Source organism: Streptopelia decaocto, assembly GCF_964273445.1.
Source record: "Streptopelia decaocto genome assembly, chromosome: 1".
Classification (NCBI taxonomy): Eukaryota; Metazoa; Chordata; class Aves; order Columbiformes; family Columbidae; genus Streptopelia; species Streptopelia decaocto.
In genome coordinates this window covers 8,040,352-8,056,240 of record NC_138663.1, presented here as the reverse complement: position 1 = coordinate 8,056,240, position 15,889 = coordinate 8,040,352, and the positions used below count along the sequence as shown (strand labels likewise).

The 15,889-nt window shown below is 49.6% G+C and overlaps 1 protein-coding gene across 5 annotated transcripts in view; it reads left to right on the top strand.

Moving 5' to 3' along the window:
• Window positions 1-12,486, top strand: part of FRMD4A (FERM domain containing 4A) — a gene marked incomplete at its 3' end in the record, with an annotated part of 393,830 nt that extends 381,344 nt beyond the window's left edge. For 3 of the 5 annotated variants that reach the window (XM_082064558.1, XM_082064557.1, XM_082064561.1), the window contains exons 21-23: window positions 983-1,842; window positions 4,673-4,769; window positions 8,866-12,486. In XM_082064558.1, coding sequence (XP_081920684.1) covers window positions 983-1,842; window positions 4,673-4,769; window positions 8,866-8,968 — 1,060 coding nt within the window. Of the gene's footprint in view, window positions 1-982; window positions 1,843-4,672; window positions 4,770-6,589; window positions 6,660-8,865 lie in introns of those variants that run through there. The other 2 variants (XM_082064560.1, XM_082064559.1) reach the window with 1 other exon arrangement.
• Between the last annotated feature and the right edge of the window lie 3,403 nt (window positions 12,487-15,889).

Below are 15,889 nucleotides of genomic sequence, written 5' to 3'. Positions count from 1 at the left end.
AGTTTTTGGCTGAGACTACCTTTCAAGAGTGCAATCTTTGTTAACACTGGAGCCAAGCTGCGTGAGAAATGAGCCTGGCACGGGGCTTGAGAAGTGGCCTTGACCGGGTTGGGCCCATTTGGGTATTTGAAACAACAATTGTGCAGTCTGTGGCTTTTTCATGAGCTGCCTGCCCATCCGTCATGCGGGTGTGTGACCTGTCGCGGGGTGCTCCTGCTCCTTGAATGGATGGCTGAAGCTCTCCAAACAGCCAGCGTGAGTAGAGACCACCCAGACTTGGCTGTGAATTGAGCCTTGAACACTGCAATTCAGGGTGTTTGCCTGAAGGGCTGTCACCCACCGACAGTCCTACATGTGCTACCCAGGGCTGGGCCCTGGTGACACCTTTGCTGCTTGACAGTGGTGACATTTTAAATGGCCAGTGGAGAAATCACTGCATTTTGGGCTAAGTATGGGCAGTCTGTCTGTCTGTCTCACACCAGGTGGATTGTACCTGGGCAGGCATTTACGGGCTGCTTGCAAGGAAATCCTGCTGTCTTTAAGGCTAAGGACTTGGGATTTGCAGAGCTGAAGTGAGGTGGACCTAGAAGCACAGGGACGATGCTGATCCAGCCAGCTCTGCCATGGGTTCACACCAGCAAAGCTGGGGCTTGAGATCCCTGGGTTTTGCCCTGCAGACTGGGCGGCAAACCACAGAGGAATTGGGGTGGGCAAGGGTTTATGTCCCACGTGGTGCTGCAGACTGAATGCCACCACCAAGGACACTGGAGAGGAACAGGAACAGGACCTGATCACCCCAAACCCAGTATCAGGGAAGCAAGTTGCTTTGCAGGCAGCAGCCCCATGCAGTGCTGGAGTGGTCCAGGTTTCCAATGCCCTCAGATTCCCTTGCCAGCGTCTGGCCTTGTGTGCAGAAGGGGATGGGGACTGCTTTGTCCTATTGACTTACAAGCCTGTTTGGTTTTTTTCCTGGTACCTACAGGTCAGTAGACATCAGCCCAACCAGACTGCACAGCTTAGCTCAGCACTTTAGACACCGGAGCTCCAGTTTGGAGTCACAAGGCAAGCTCCTCGGCTCAGAAAATGAGACAGGGAGCCCCGATTTCTACACCCCAAGGACTCGTAGCAGTAACGGCTCTGACCCCATGGACGACTGCTCTTCCTGCACCAGCCATTCCAGCTCTGAGCATTACTACCCCGCTCAGATGAACCCCAACTACTCCACCCTGGCAGAGGATTCTCCGTCGAAAGCCAGAGAGCGGCAGAGGCAAAGGCACAAATCGGCGGGCAACCTGGTCTCTTCCAATTCAGGGAGCATGCCCAACCTGGCTGCGAGGAACGGGACAGGACATCACCGTGTCTACCTGCACAGCCAGAGCCAACCCTCCTCCCAGTACAGGATCAAGGAATATCCCTTGTACATCGAGGGCAGCTCCACGCCCGTGGTGGTGCGGAGCCTGGAGAATGACCAGGAGGGACATTACAGCGTGAAAGCACAATTCAAAACCTCTAACTCCTACACGGCGGGGGGGATGTTTAAGGAGAACTGGCATGGGGATGAAGTGGACTCCGTCAGGCTCACCCCCTCCCGCTCCCAAATCATAAGGACTCCGTCTCTGGGCAGGGAGGGCCATGAGAAAGGCTCGGGTAGGACTGCCGTGTCGGACGAGCTGCGGCTCTGGTACCAGCGGTCCACGGCCTCCCACAAGGAGCACAGCCGCCTCTCGCACACGAGCTCCACTTCCTCGGACAGCAGCTCCCAGTACAGCACATCTTCGCAAAGCACCTTTGTGGCGCACAGCCGGGTCACGAGAATGCCTCAGATGTGTAAAGCAACGTCAGGTGAGACCAGGGCAAAGGGGTGGGAGGGACAGGGGGGTAACACTGGGAGGCAAACCTTGCCCAAATTTTTTCCATGGGAATTGTCACTTTGCATTGTTGGGCTCAAGAGACACAGAGGGACCAAACCACCATTGTTGCTGGATCTTTCCTCACACTGCAATTGGGTTTCGGGTGATGGAGAAACCATAAGTGTGTCCCTCAGTAATCACAGCAAGGGGAGCAATGAAGCAAGTGGGGGCTCAGCACAGACTAGGAGGATTCATGTCGTCAGTGAAACACCAAAAGCCTGAGAAAAGTAAAGTGGGGAGCATCCCAGCCCCTCCACCCCCTGCAAAAATGTTTGAGCGATGACATCCTTGTGCGCTGCTGAGACTTGGTTTTCCCATGCAGCTCCAGTAGCTGTGCTAATAAATGTCCTGAAACTCAGAGCGCTTAGGTTTGTGCAGTATTATGCCTCTCTGTCATGTACAGAGCTTTGCGCTCCTCTGTGCTGTTAATATTAAATGGTAAGAAAACAGTCAAATTCATTAGACTGAGGAGGCCCCTCTGTGTCATGAAACAGTCCAAGGTTAAATATTTACTGGCCATTAGTCACCACTGGACAAGCCAGTTTGGACAGATCAAGGACTTGCTAAAAAGCTGAATTAGGCCCCACCTGGACAGGATTACAGGTTAATCAGTTTGCACTATGCCCATCCCCACCCTTCCATGTGCCTCAGCCTTGGCTTGCGAGACACCATCACTCTGGCCTCACTCGCCATAGGCCCTCACGGCTCCCTGAGAGGACCAGGACATTGTCCACCCGTGCTGGCTCTTGGCTTTCTGACATCCCAACATCTCACCAGTCCACAGGGACCACCACACTGACACCTGTGGGGCTCTGTAGTCACTGCTGACTCCATGTTTAACACCAGGCTCCTCATGGGCCACCAATATCTGCCCGAGAAGAGACTGATTTATCTGTGATGCCCAGATGTGGACCAAGAGACAATCAAGTAACTGATGGAACTGTTCAGTGTCTCCATATGAAAATCTGTCTTCCCTCCTTTGGTTAATTTGGCATTTCTGTTTCACCCAGCAACTCAAAATGCTTGAACACTGGAAAGCTTTGCCTTGCTGAGCTTTGAAAACTGTACCCGTTAAGTCAGGTGATCTAGAGAGGAAAATGGTGGCATTGGGGGGAGAGCACGTAAAAATTGCTGTCAGTCAGTCTGTTTCTTCACCCAGCTGCGTCTTTACACCTAAATGTGATACCTGGGCAGCACAGTGCTAAGTGTGCTCAGTAATCACCACTGGTCGTGACCAGTTGGCAGAATAGATTGGTTTTGCATTCAGCGTCAGCTCCCAGTTGCAGCTGTGGGACGACACTGACCTTGGGGGCTATTGTCTCCAAGGAGCAGATTAAAATTTGTTGTTCTCTTCAAATTTAATTTGGCAGCACCTAAAGAATTTAACAGCACAGAAGAGGATGCCAGGTAGAAACATCCATCATTTTAGCTGATTAGCCCTAGCTGGTAGGTCTCTGGGACTTCACACTGCCCTTCCAAGAGGATTATACTTCTAGGCATATATTAAATTTGTAGGGTCAACTCTGTATGGACTTGAGGAAGAGGAAAGATCAGTCATGTGGATTTCTTAGCTAGACACTCACTGGGGAAACTCCCCCCGGAACCACTGCAAATGGTACATTTTTGGTTCAGCTTGCTTCTGTCTTCATTGAAGTAAGATAAGCCTTACTCTGGTGCCATAGCAGTAGGGTCAGCAAAGCCCAATTTCAATTTATTACGAGAAAGATGCACAGTGAAAGGTAATTTTAGCTTTTGAAATCTTCAGGGCTGCCTTCCTCCTCTGCACATGAGGCGGTGTACCTGGCTCCAGGGGACACAAAGCATCTCCCACCGCCCCTGGAAGCAGGAGCTGAGCCTGACAGGCCGGGCTGTTCCAGCTCAGGTCCTGTGGAGCTGCACAGCCCGGCCCCACCAGTCCAGGCAGCAGCAAACCTGGTTGGCTTTTGCAATGAGAGCGGTGCGGTGTCTCCCAGGCCAGGCTGGGGAGAGCCCAGGCTGTGTTCAGCTGGAAACCGGGTGAACTGAATCATCCTTCTGGGCTCCCCAGTATAAGACAAGGAATTACTGGAGGGAGTCCAGTGGAGAGCTACAAAGATGATGAGGGGTCTGAGACATCTTTCTTATGGGGAGAAACTGAGAGAGCTGGGTCTGTTCAGCCTGGAGAAGAGAAGCTGAGAGGGGATCTTATCAGTGTTCATAAATATCTCAAGAGTGGGTGTCAAGAGGATGGACCAGATTCTTTTCAGTGGTGCCCAACAATAGGATGAGGGGCAACAGGAACAGACTGAAGCACAGGAGGTTCCATCTGAATGTGAGGAGAAACTTCTTTCCTTTGAGGTGCCAGAGCCTGGACCAGGCTGCCCAGAGAGGTTGTGGAGTCTCCTCCTCTGGAGACATTCAAAACCCACCTGGACACATTCCTGTGTGATCTGCTCTGGTGAACCTGCTTTAGCAGGTGGGTTGGACTGGATGATCTCCAGAGATCCCTTCCAACCCCAACCATCCTGTGATTCTGTGATTCCTGCAGAGCTAAGGGTGGATCCAGCCCATGACACGCAGCAGTGTCAGCAGCAGGCTGGCTGCTCCTGTGCCACGTTCGGGCACAACCATCCGGGAACAGGTTGAAGTCTGACTCCCAGGCTGTATTTGCTCACAGCTGGACATGTTTCTGCTGGTCCAAGCAGCTGATGCTTCTGAACCACCCTGACCTTTGCACCCTCACCTCACCAGTTCTTTTTCTCCACCCTTCGGTTGTTTTTCAGCTGCCTTACCTCACAGCCAGAGGAGTTCAACGCCGTCGAGTGAACTAGCAGCCACGCCACCAGGCAGCCCCCACCACATCCTCGCATGGCAGACTGGGTGAGTGTCTGTGCGAGCAGGTTGGAGAATTCACCTCCCTCAGTGCCAGTGAGAAAATCCTCCCCGCACACAAGCAACAGCGATAGGAATCATTTTCCAGGTGCCTACTGCATTTCCAGCCTCCCACCCGTGCTCTCGTAGCGGTGGAACTCTAGTTTAAGCTGACCAAGGCACGGCACAGCCATCTGCACCCAGCAGCGCTGCTCCAAGCAGATCCGCAGTGAAAGAAGCCTTGCAGGTTCTTCCTGCTTGGACAGTCTCCTTCCTCCAATGTTCTGTATGTTGAAATAGCTCATCTTATTTTATAAACCATCCCACTGGCTTTCCAGATCGAGGAGTTTGTTGTTGTAAAGTCAAGGTTAGCTGCCTACCATATTTGTGTGTGCAGTAACCACATTTTTCTGCTAGGTTTTCCCTGGTAATGTGTCTTAATGACTATTAAGCGTATCTTTTTTCAGCTACCACTAATTAAATGTGCTTCACCAAAGCGTGAGTGAGTCATTCCATGCAGGTAGCCATTACTCATGTAAATATAGTAATTGGGTTCTTTGGCACCTCTTTGTGAGGCAGGGAGTTCCAGGAGTAAACAAAAAACCTTTTCCAAGCTCCCATGGGTATTCTCTAGTAATCTCCTGTAATTCTGTCCTGCCACATGAAATAAAGATAGTTTCCAGGTCCCGACTAACTCAGCATGTCCCAGATTTTTGCATGTAAATGGAGTTTGGTGAGATCAGCTAGAAAGTATCAGACTACAACCCTGAAAATACCGTAGGCCCTAGAGTAGGAAAACAGACATGATCCCCCGAGTTGTGAACCGGGACCGGTTACTTTGCAGACATTTTGCTGTGCAGCCACTGGAAAATCTCATGCTCTTTAATTTCTTCTGGTCACCTATGACCACTGGTTTGACCTCTGGTTTTACTCCAACACTGCTCGTGACTGCACTTTAAAATGGAGATGAGGAGAACCATAACCACAGCCCCCTTAGGCCTACCTTGGATTTTAAATTCACATACTTGACATCCAGGCTCACATGGTCCTTGCATGTGCTTCCAGCTGTAGAAAAGGAAAATTTTCCTGGTCCCATTTCACAAAAAGTGAAGGGATTGTAGGACAGGCAAAACAGCAGCTATCTTGACTGTACACTGAGATTTCCACTATTAAAGGTTTGAGTCTTGACTCTAGTCTTAGTCTTCATGCCAGTCCTAATTCCTCTAAATATCTCCGTGATGATCAGAAGTAAAACTGGTGAGCAGCCAGCTGAGAAATCGGGGGATTGGATTAGATGATCTTTTGAGGTCCCTTCTGATCCCTAACATTTCGTGATTCTGTGAAATCCGTTGGGAAAATCCCAACTTTTTCATATTTTCCTATCCGAGAGAACTCATGCACCCAGTCTCTCATAGCAAAAATGCATCAAGCCAAATTCTCAGCTGGTGAAGGTGAATTTACCCAGATTTAAAGCTCAGACCCTGCACCAACAACCAGCGCAAAAGGAGTTTGAGACAAATCAGCACTTATTTTGTGCTGGAGCATAACACCCAAGGTGTACATGTAAATACAGTAGAAGCAGATAAAATTTGCCATTAGATGCACAACACAAACTCCGCCGCTGCAGGAGCGGATAGTGCCCTCCCAGCACAACTCAAAAGACTGACAGTTCTCCCCACATGTTTTTGTGTCACTAACTTTTTTCTGAAGATGATTCATCAACTTGTTTCCCCACTGGATTAATAAGCTCGTAACAATGTCTGTGTCACTTCTTTTCTTTAACATTTCCTCTCTCCTCTTTCCTCCTTTTTTTGCTCTCCTTTGTTCAGAGAAGCAACAGACAACTCACCCACTATGGATGAGTCTCAGTCTCCAACCCACCAAAGTACTGATGAATAGAGGTATAGTAAGGGAACGTTTTGTTCTTTCCTCCTTCTGCCTTACAGTCTGTGAACACGGCGCGAATAACCGGCATCCCGCTGTCCCACAGGAGCAGCCTTTTCATTATGTGCCCGTTTGTTTGGCTCCCTTCAGCTCTTGGAAGAACAACTTGAAAGCGTCCCGGAGCCCTCTCTGTGCCTTTTTGGCCAGTTTTCAGCTGTGGGGTTTTCCCCTGCGAAAGGACTTTAGTCCAGGCCGCCCTGCATTTGTGCAGAGGTTGAATTGGCACAGAGAGCGGGCGGTGGTGACAAGTTTCTGACTGGGGACATTTCGAAGCAGCGTGGGCAAAGTGCTGTGGGGGGAGTCTGGGAGCAGCGTGGCGGGGAGATGATTGGGGACCTTGTGGGACCTGGATGGGGCTCCCAGCCGTGGCACCCAGCACCCCTTTCTCCTCCTTCCCTACCGCAGAGCAGGGACTGGCAGCAGCAGCAATGAGGTTTCACAGAGCGAGAAGCTTCCCTGGCCCCGTTCCTGTGGGAATACAGAGCGGGAAGGGTGGCAGGAACAAAAAAAAAACCCTCAGAGTATTTCAATTTTAATTAAACTGCCGTCCCGTCTGACACTTTCATTTGAATCTACAACCATTCACAGCTGGCATCTGTCAAGTATTTCAAGCCCAGCTTTCCAGAGATAACCCATAAACTGCTGTACTTTTGTTTTGGGAAACAAAAGGCTCTTTAACGTGCTGATGCTGATGCCCTTGCTCAGGTTCTGTCTTAGGGAAACCAGGTGGAGAACAGGACAGAGGCAGCAGGAACTGCAGGGCTGCGTCAGATTTGAGACCAGTCCTGCGAGGCGGGGAGGGAGCTGAGGAAGGATGAGAATCCCACAGTAAACACATACAGAAAATGCATCTCCTGCTTTTGGCCTCGAAACAAGTCCTAGTTTGGAAGTTGGTTAAAATCAAAGTGTGAGGGAGACACATAAATTCTGAGTATTACTATGCAAATACACCAGTCGCTTTTCAAAATATCAACAAGATTCTGACCTCAGTGTTTTCTGCTGGCAAGGAGCTCCACAGACTGAAGCCAGGAGCCAACCCTGATCCGCGCCTTAACATAAATAGCAAAGAAAATTCCCATAAACTGTCTCATCTGCTCTGTGCAAACAAACAAAAGGCCACGCAGCGAAAGAAAAGCAGTTGCTTGTCAAGAGAGGTGCGCCAGGATGAGGACTAGGCTACCCACAACAAAACCATGGTCCTTCCCACAAGGGACCTGGCACCCCTCACTAGTCACTTCCCAGCACATCCCTGAGCCCTGTAACCCCAGGATCGCCAGGTGATGCACAGAAAGTAAAGCACCAGCACCCTCCTCCTGCCGTGTTCCCACCCAGAACTGCAGCCCGTGCCCAGGGGCTGCTCTACAGACTTGCTCCTTGAAGAGCATCCTACTGAAGGTCTCTTTGCCCCAGCTGACTGCCAGGCAGGAAAGTGAGACCAAGCCCCTGTGGGGAGGCGGAGTGCTGCTGCTGCACCCCCGGAGGGAAAGAACTTGTGCAGAGAATGGATAGGCTGGATATTAGAAAGAAATTCTTTACAGAGAGAGTGGTCAGGCATTGGAATGGCTGCCCAGGGAGGTGCTGGACTCGCCGTCCCTGGAGGTTTTTAAACTGAGATTGGACATGGCACTTAGTGCCATGATCTAGTAAACGGACTACAGTTTGACCAAGGGTTGGACTTGATGATCTCTGAGGTCTTTTCCAACCCAGTCGATTCTGTGATTCTGTGATTCTGAGAAGGCGGAGGCAGGTGTGGTACCATGGGTGATGGGATGGACACGGCTGGTGGGGTCGGCCACAAGCTCTCAGCCTCCAGCAGCTGCTCTGCCCTCTTGTAGCACATCTTCTCTGCAAAGCCCCTGCAGGCTGGAAACACAACAGCTCTGCCAGCTGCCATCTGGGCATCATCCAAAACCCCAGAGAGGCTACCAGAGCTCAGCTTTCTGCCTCCTGGCCCCAGGCGGGTTGCTGGGGACAGTGGGACTGCTGGGCAAGAGCAGACTGGGTCCAGGCAGGGCCCTGCATGCTGAGCCCAGCCCAAATGTCAGCTCTGGGGGCACCCGCAGACCGCCCATGTGAATATCCCATACTACGATGTTTTATGCCCATGGCTGAACATCCCAGAAGCCCTCATTGTCCTAATGAAGTTTCCTTTCTCCTGCAGGAGCTACAACGATAGCTGTTTCCTGGATGCTCCCCTCTACCCGGAATTAGCAGATGTCCAGTGGTATGGGCAGGAAAAAGCCAAGCCTGGGACTCTAGTGTGAACCCCTGACCTCAAGTGAATCACATCAATGCCATTCTGAGATCACCTCACTGCCTCTCATTTGCCTTACCCAGATGCACTGTCACCCAGCACCAGCTTCAACTCTAAGCACTTTTCTCACGATGCAATTCAAGACGACATTTGCAGAACACCGGCCCCGAGACATCCACCGCGACAGCGCGTCCCTCCCACGGCCCGCGGGGCAGCGGGCGCAGATGAGCAGCCGTCTTAGCAGTCAGTCGGCAATTTAAAAATTGATTTTCCTTTGATAGGGTGGAAGCCTTTCAAGGCTTACATCAAATCTTATTATTCTGCGGCATGTAACAGCGGTAAGATTTCCATGACCTGCGATCTGAAGCCAACGGAGCATTAGTTCAAACGGGGGGTGGGGGAGAATAAAATGAGACAGAGGCTGAGAAATTGATATTATAGTCCTGAAAGTGCATCTGTTATGAAATAGTAAAATCCCGCCACTTAAAGGTATGTCAGAGTCTCACAATCAGACCTGCGCTGCCGAAGATCGCCACACCGATTTCGGCAGGATGAGTTTGCTCAGCAAGTCCTTGTGACAAGAACCTCTGGTTTAACTCAACGGCAGGCGCGACCACCTCCGGTAAAACCGCATTTCCTCCTCCGCTTCGAGCCCACCTACCCGCAAGTGAAATAACCCGAGGTGCTGGAGCCGCGCCGGAGGGCTGGGCCGGCGTCACCGCATCGCTGCCTACAATCTCCTGTTAACCTGGACAAACGAGGTTGACAGAGGCATTAGCTGAAGCAAAGGCGAGCGCTGCTGCTCCCAGCACCTCTGTGGGTGGTACCGGCTGCGCACCAGTCCACAAAGAGGTTGGGGTTGTGCTGGTAGATTTTTAGTACTCTGATGAAGATAAAAATTGCCAAAAAAACAAAAAAAACCCACCTTTCTACCAACAGATACAGCCGATAAATTCTAATCTATTTCTGCACAAAGCGTTCACGTGAAATCAAAGGGAAAGCACATCGCAATCTGACACGGTAAAGCTGCAGCAATGTGTCTGTTCCGTTCATTTTCCCTTCGTTAGCACCAGTGTAGCAAAGGGCTCGTCACCCGTGTACGGCTGCGTGGGAGAACCGGTCTGTCGGGAAAGGGAAAGGGTTGGACACCCAGCAGACCAGGAGAACCTTCCCAGTGCGAGGAGCGACCGCGAGAAAGAAGAAAAGCAACTAAACGAGGTGTTGGACGCGAGCGAGAGCTGCCGGCTGATACCAAAAGGAACCGTACGAGCGCGTCGTGGAAGGAGCTGCAAGTTTACACGTATTTTGAGCAATGCTTTATACACGTCAAGCCATGGAACTTTCAAAAAAAAAGGCCTCAAAGACACTTTTGTACCGAACAAGTGCACAATCTGGGTGGATGTTGAAGCTGGCACGTCTAGGCTTCACTGCGGTGCTATGCTGTTTTTATTGCCACTAGATGGGGGGAGGCAGCCGGCTTCCCCCCGTTTGTGCGTGCAAACGATGATTTCCTATGGGAAAGGCATTAAAAGAAACGGCTGGAGGGGGTTACTTTGTGAAAAGCAGAAACTGAAGTTAGCTTTAGTTTAAGGAAAAAAAAAGTGCGAGTGTGTGTGTGCGCGTGTGTGTGTGTGTGTTCCAAGAATAACAATAGCGTCTACCAGACAAAGTAGGGCGAAACGTTTAAAATGAAACACCGCCACTTGGGGGGCTGCCACACCTTTTGGTATGAAGGTTGCTGGAAAACTGCATTCCAGGCTTGAAAAGAGAATGGGTTCTTGGTAATTGGGCTTGGAAAGACCGTGGGGTTTCTAAAAACGTGGATGCAAGCGGCTCCTTGCGAACGCCTTCCCATGGCGCACGTGAGGAGCGTTCGCTCGGTTCTCCGCTCGCCTGCTGTGCCGCTCCCTGTATCCCCGGTAAGACAGGACGGGGACGGTGACGGGCGGCAAAGCCCCCTATTTGTCCAGGGAAACCCGTGGCAGAGCCGGGAAGGAAACTCATGTTCACACATGAAGCATAAATGAATTATCCTTCTGGAAAAATAGAGTGAAATAATGAAATAAAATAGCACATACTAATTTTTCTACTGCCAAGGGGTTTTTCCTGGGCCCGCAGGAGAGCAAACCCCCTGACAGCGATTGCTGGAAGAACAGCCAGCGGTGAGATCGCACCCTTGATCTGAACGTGCAAAATGCTGATTTCACCATCTCTTTGCGCTTTGGGGTCTTTAATGTGGGAATTATTTCAAGCTCCTAATTGGATTTTTAGCTGGATAAGAGATAGTACCGATTAGTGACATTTCCTGATAAGATTCAGTAGCTAAAATGAAAGGATTAAACAAGGACCAAATTAAGCAGCAGCAAGTAATTTAGCCCACGGATTTTTAGGGGCTCTGAGCAACTGTCTGTCTTCTTTTTAATGTCCCTGGTAAGTGGTTTGTTGTTTTTTTATCTGTGTACCTTCCTTTAATTAAAAAGAATTCAACAACAGCGGCACTATTAGGCCTCTGGGCACTACAGGAAGAAACTTTAATTCCTCCAAGACCAGATCTGCAGTTTTGCAGCAAAGGTGAAAAGGTGGCAGCCCTGAAATTAGGGAAAGAAAAACATTAAATAGAATATAACCACAAATAATTGGTTCGCCTGACTTGCAAACAGGCTGGAGTAGAGAAGAAGCTTTCTAGAAACGGATCGAGTTTTGCTTTGCGTTCTGCTTTTCTGTTTCGCAATCAAGGCACACGTGAGCAGCCAGTCTGGTAGTAAAGACAGATTAAGTAAAACAGGTTTTACTGTTTAGCTCAATTCAATTAAACACAAATGTACATAAAATGTTAATCATATGCGATTAACATATTTAAGTAGAAGGCGGAGGGGTATATACATAGCTATTATATACAAGCACTTGACTTACCAACTTAACCCCTCCTTGACTTTTTTATTTCCCAAGGCTCCATCTGCCATAGAAGCCACAAGCGCGTTCTCAGCCGCCACGTCTGACGCTCCCTGGGTTGGGCAGGACCGGCGCTCGGTCCCCGCGCCGGCACGCAGGGTTTATTTTGCAATGATATTATATGCAGTCGAGTGTGGAAAATGTTGAAACAGTCCCGATTTGTTTTCACTCTGTATTAGTTTTAGTTTCAGGCATAGCCGATCCCCATTCAGGTGCTATCAGATGACCAGTTACTGCTTAGTTAACTAGATGTAAAGTTTTACATATATATTAATGTCAATAGTTTTATTACAAGTTGTGTAAAATGGACTCTCTAGTTTAAAAAAAAGGAAAAAGAAGAAAAAAATTAGGTCTCTTCTGAAATCGACTTTAGAGCATGGAAAATGATTTTACTGGATTCTGTTCAACTGTAATCAAGGAAAAAATATGTATGTTGTAGAAAAAGTTGCAGAATTAAAAAGAAAAAAAGATCTGCTTTTAATTTATTCTTTTTGTATTAAGAATTTGTATAGTTACCTTTACATTTTGCAAAACGGTGTTGTCAACACTTCCTTATTAAAGCATTTTCAAAATGAAGCCTTGCCATGGTCTCTCGGGGAGGGCGCGTTGAGCACGTCGCCGCGAGATGCTGGGTCCAGATGTGCGCACAGCTGGGCAGGGTTTCCGGCAGGGACCCACCCGCTCCTTTGCTGTCGGGCTGATGGCAGGAAAAGCTGTGTTTTCACCCCAAAAAGCCCGTCCTTTAGAGATCCCGTGGGACTTGGCACTCACCTCATGAGATCCCAGCTCGTTCCACCACTTGTCCTCTCAAGCGCTGGTCTGGGGGCTCAGGAGGCACCTCGGGCAGAAGATGTTCAGTGGGTGGGGGGACCCTGCGGCTGCCAAAATTGCCATTTAAACAGCCACGCGCTCACCACAGGCACCTGTCCCCGCTTCTCAGCACCCACCACTGCTGCTTCCCGTTCTTTCTGTTTATTCCCACTGTCCAGGGAGCTCCTGTCCCTCCCAGGACATCTTCTATCACCCACCCCATCCTCCCCCCACGCCACAGGGAGCCACCAGCAGCACCAACCCAGAGGCAAGAGGCCACCACGACCATCACCCACCATCACTATGGGGGGACAATCCCGTGCAGTAAATCCCCAGATGGGTTTGAGATGGGACAACGTGGCAATGATGACATTTCTCAGACACCCCCCAGCTCTGGGACTCTGGCTCAGATTTATAGCCCTGGAAGCGCTGCAGGCACGTCTCCAAGCCCTGCAGTCCCCAAAACAGCTCCAACGCCTCGCGTCAGCCCTTGGAGGGGACCATGGTGTGTGCTGACCCCCAGGGCTGCTCTCCTCCCCCTGACAAATGAAGCCATTTACACCTCGGGCAGGTTCATTCTTCGGGCAGGACTGGATTTATAATGGAGATCACACAGCGGGCAGCTGGACAACCCCCAGTGTCAGTCCAGGCTGGGCATGAAGGGATTGAGAGCAGCCCTGCTGAGAAGGACTTGGGGGTGCTGGTGGATGAGAGATCGGCCATGAGCCGGCAATGTGCGCTTGCAGCCCAGAAGCCAATGGTGTCCTGGGCTGCATCACAAGGAGCGTGGGCAGCAGGTCAGGGAGGTGATTCTGCCCCTCTGCTCCGCTCTGGTGAGACCCCACCTGCAGTGCTGGTCCAGCTCTGGGGTCCTCAGCACAGGACACACATGGACCTGTTGGACAGGGGCCAGAGGAGCCACAGGAATGATCTGAGGCTGGAACAGCTCTGCTGGGAGGACAGGCTGAGAGAGTTGGGGTGTTCAGCTGGAGAACAGAAGCTCTGGGGACAACTTATTGTGGCCTTTCAGTGCTTAAAACGGGGTAATAAGAAAGATGGGGACAGACTTTTTAGCAGCGCCTGTTGCAATAGGACAAGGGGTGATGGTTTTAAACTAAGAGGGGAGATTCAGGCTGGATATGAGGAAGAATTTTTTTTACACTGAGGGTGGTGAAACCCTGGCCCAGGTTGCCCAGAGAGGTGGTGGATGAACCATCCCTGGAGACATCCCAGGCCAGGCTGGACGGGGCTCTGAGCAACCTGATCTGGGTGAAGATGTCCCTGCTCATGGCAGGGATGGCACTGGATGAGCTTGGAAGGTCCCTTCCAACCCAAACTGTTCTCTATTCTATTCTATTCTATTCTATTCTATTCTATTCTATTCTATTCTATTCTATTCTATTCTATTCTTATTCTATTCTATTCTAATTCTATTCTATTCTAATTCTATTCTATTCTAATTCTATTCTATTCTAATTCTAATTCTATTCTAATTCTATTCTAATTCTATTCTAATTCTATTCTAATTCTATTCTAATTCTATTCTATTCTAATTCTATTCTATTCTAATTCTATTCTATTCTAATTCTATTCTATTCTAATTCTATTCTATTCTAATTCTATTCTATTCTAATTCTATTCTATTCTATTCTATTCTATTCTATTCTATTCTATTCTATTCTATTCTATTCTATTCTATTCTAATTCTAATTCTATTCTATGAAACATAGAATTCTGGAGAAACATAAGTCAACCCCACATAAGCTAAATCCCTTCAGCAGCACAGACAAACAGCAAACAAGGAATTAAACACATTTAGGTACCGCCGGGCTTGACAACATGGACACAAGGCAGGTGCCACCGACTCAGAGAGCAGCACCTCACCCAGCCCCTTCCACCAGCAGGCTCAGGAGGGGCTGAGGGGCTGCAATAACCAACCAGGGGCATTAAAATCCAAAAACCACTCCAGACACGGCCGTGCTGAATGCAAAACTTCATCCTAAGGCGAGAATCTTTGGATTCAGCCAAGTTATTTCCGCCTAATGTGAGAATTATCAGAAATAAACATCTGGAGAAGCCCAGAGGGAAAAAGTCTAAATTGCTCAAGTGTAACGTACCCTCCCCACAAAAGCTGTGGAGCAGCGACAGCTGCACCACACCCACTCGTCCCTAAACTAGACTTGGGTGGGTTTGGGATTTTTTTTTGGCTAAAAGGCATTATTAACTATTTGATCATGGTCTGGTAGCTGCAATTTGGGGCCATCCAGCTGCAAAGAGCCTCCAACCGATGATGAAAAGCAGCTGCCGTGTGTCCCCCCCGCAGCCCCCGAGGATGAAGCGGCTCTCACGTGCCGGACGGCTGGAAACTCTTACACGGAGATGCCGTGAGAAAGTCCTGCTCCGCTCCTTGGTTCCCGTGCAGCGCCATTCCACGAATTGCAAAGGGATAAAGTTCTTCCGTCATGGGATTCGTTCAAGCGAGCGCAGCCGTATTTCAGGGACTGTCAGCAACGAGGCACGTCGCTTAAATTACATCCTTTAAAACCTGAGCGGAATGAAACATTCCAACGCCAAATTCACATCCCGACGGGAGGCGCATCCCCACTCGGACCAGTGCTCAGGGTGCCATTAAAATGCTCCTCGATAATTAGCTCTAAAGCAGGAGGGAAAAAATACATACATCTATCTAATACTATTACAGATGCCCCAAGGAATCCAGTTCCCTCTCCAGCAGATGTTATGAAGCTCCTTAAACCACCCCCTGGCTGCTCACTTGCTGCGCTTTCCAGGGAAATTATAGCTCTTCCAAACGAGGGACAATATTGTCCCTCAATTATTTAAAGAGTTCAAAACTAAGGTCAAGACGAAGACTTAGAAACAGCTCAGGAAATCATCTGGGCGGGGAGAGGGATAAAGCTGTGGTGTGATAAATGTTTCCTGTTGTAATAATGCCTCCAAATATCTGTATGGAGCACTGCAAAAAAAACATCACCAGACACCACCGTTAATGAAACTCTTCCGTGCTCTTGCCATCTGCCCAGCTTCTCCCCACAAATCCCCCTCTATTCCCCAAAGGCCCCTCCCGAGCTCTGATTAGGTCTCGTCAGCCTCATTTTTATTACTTCTAAACTGTTTAAGCTCTTGACATTTTCTCTGGGGTCAGACGCTC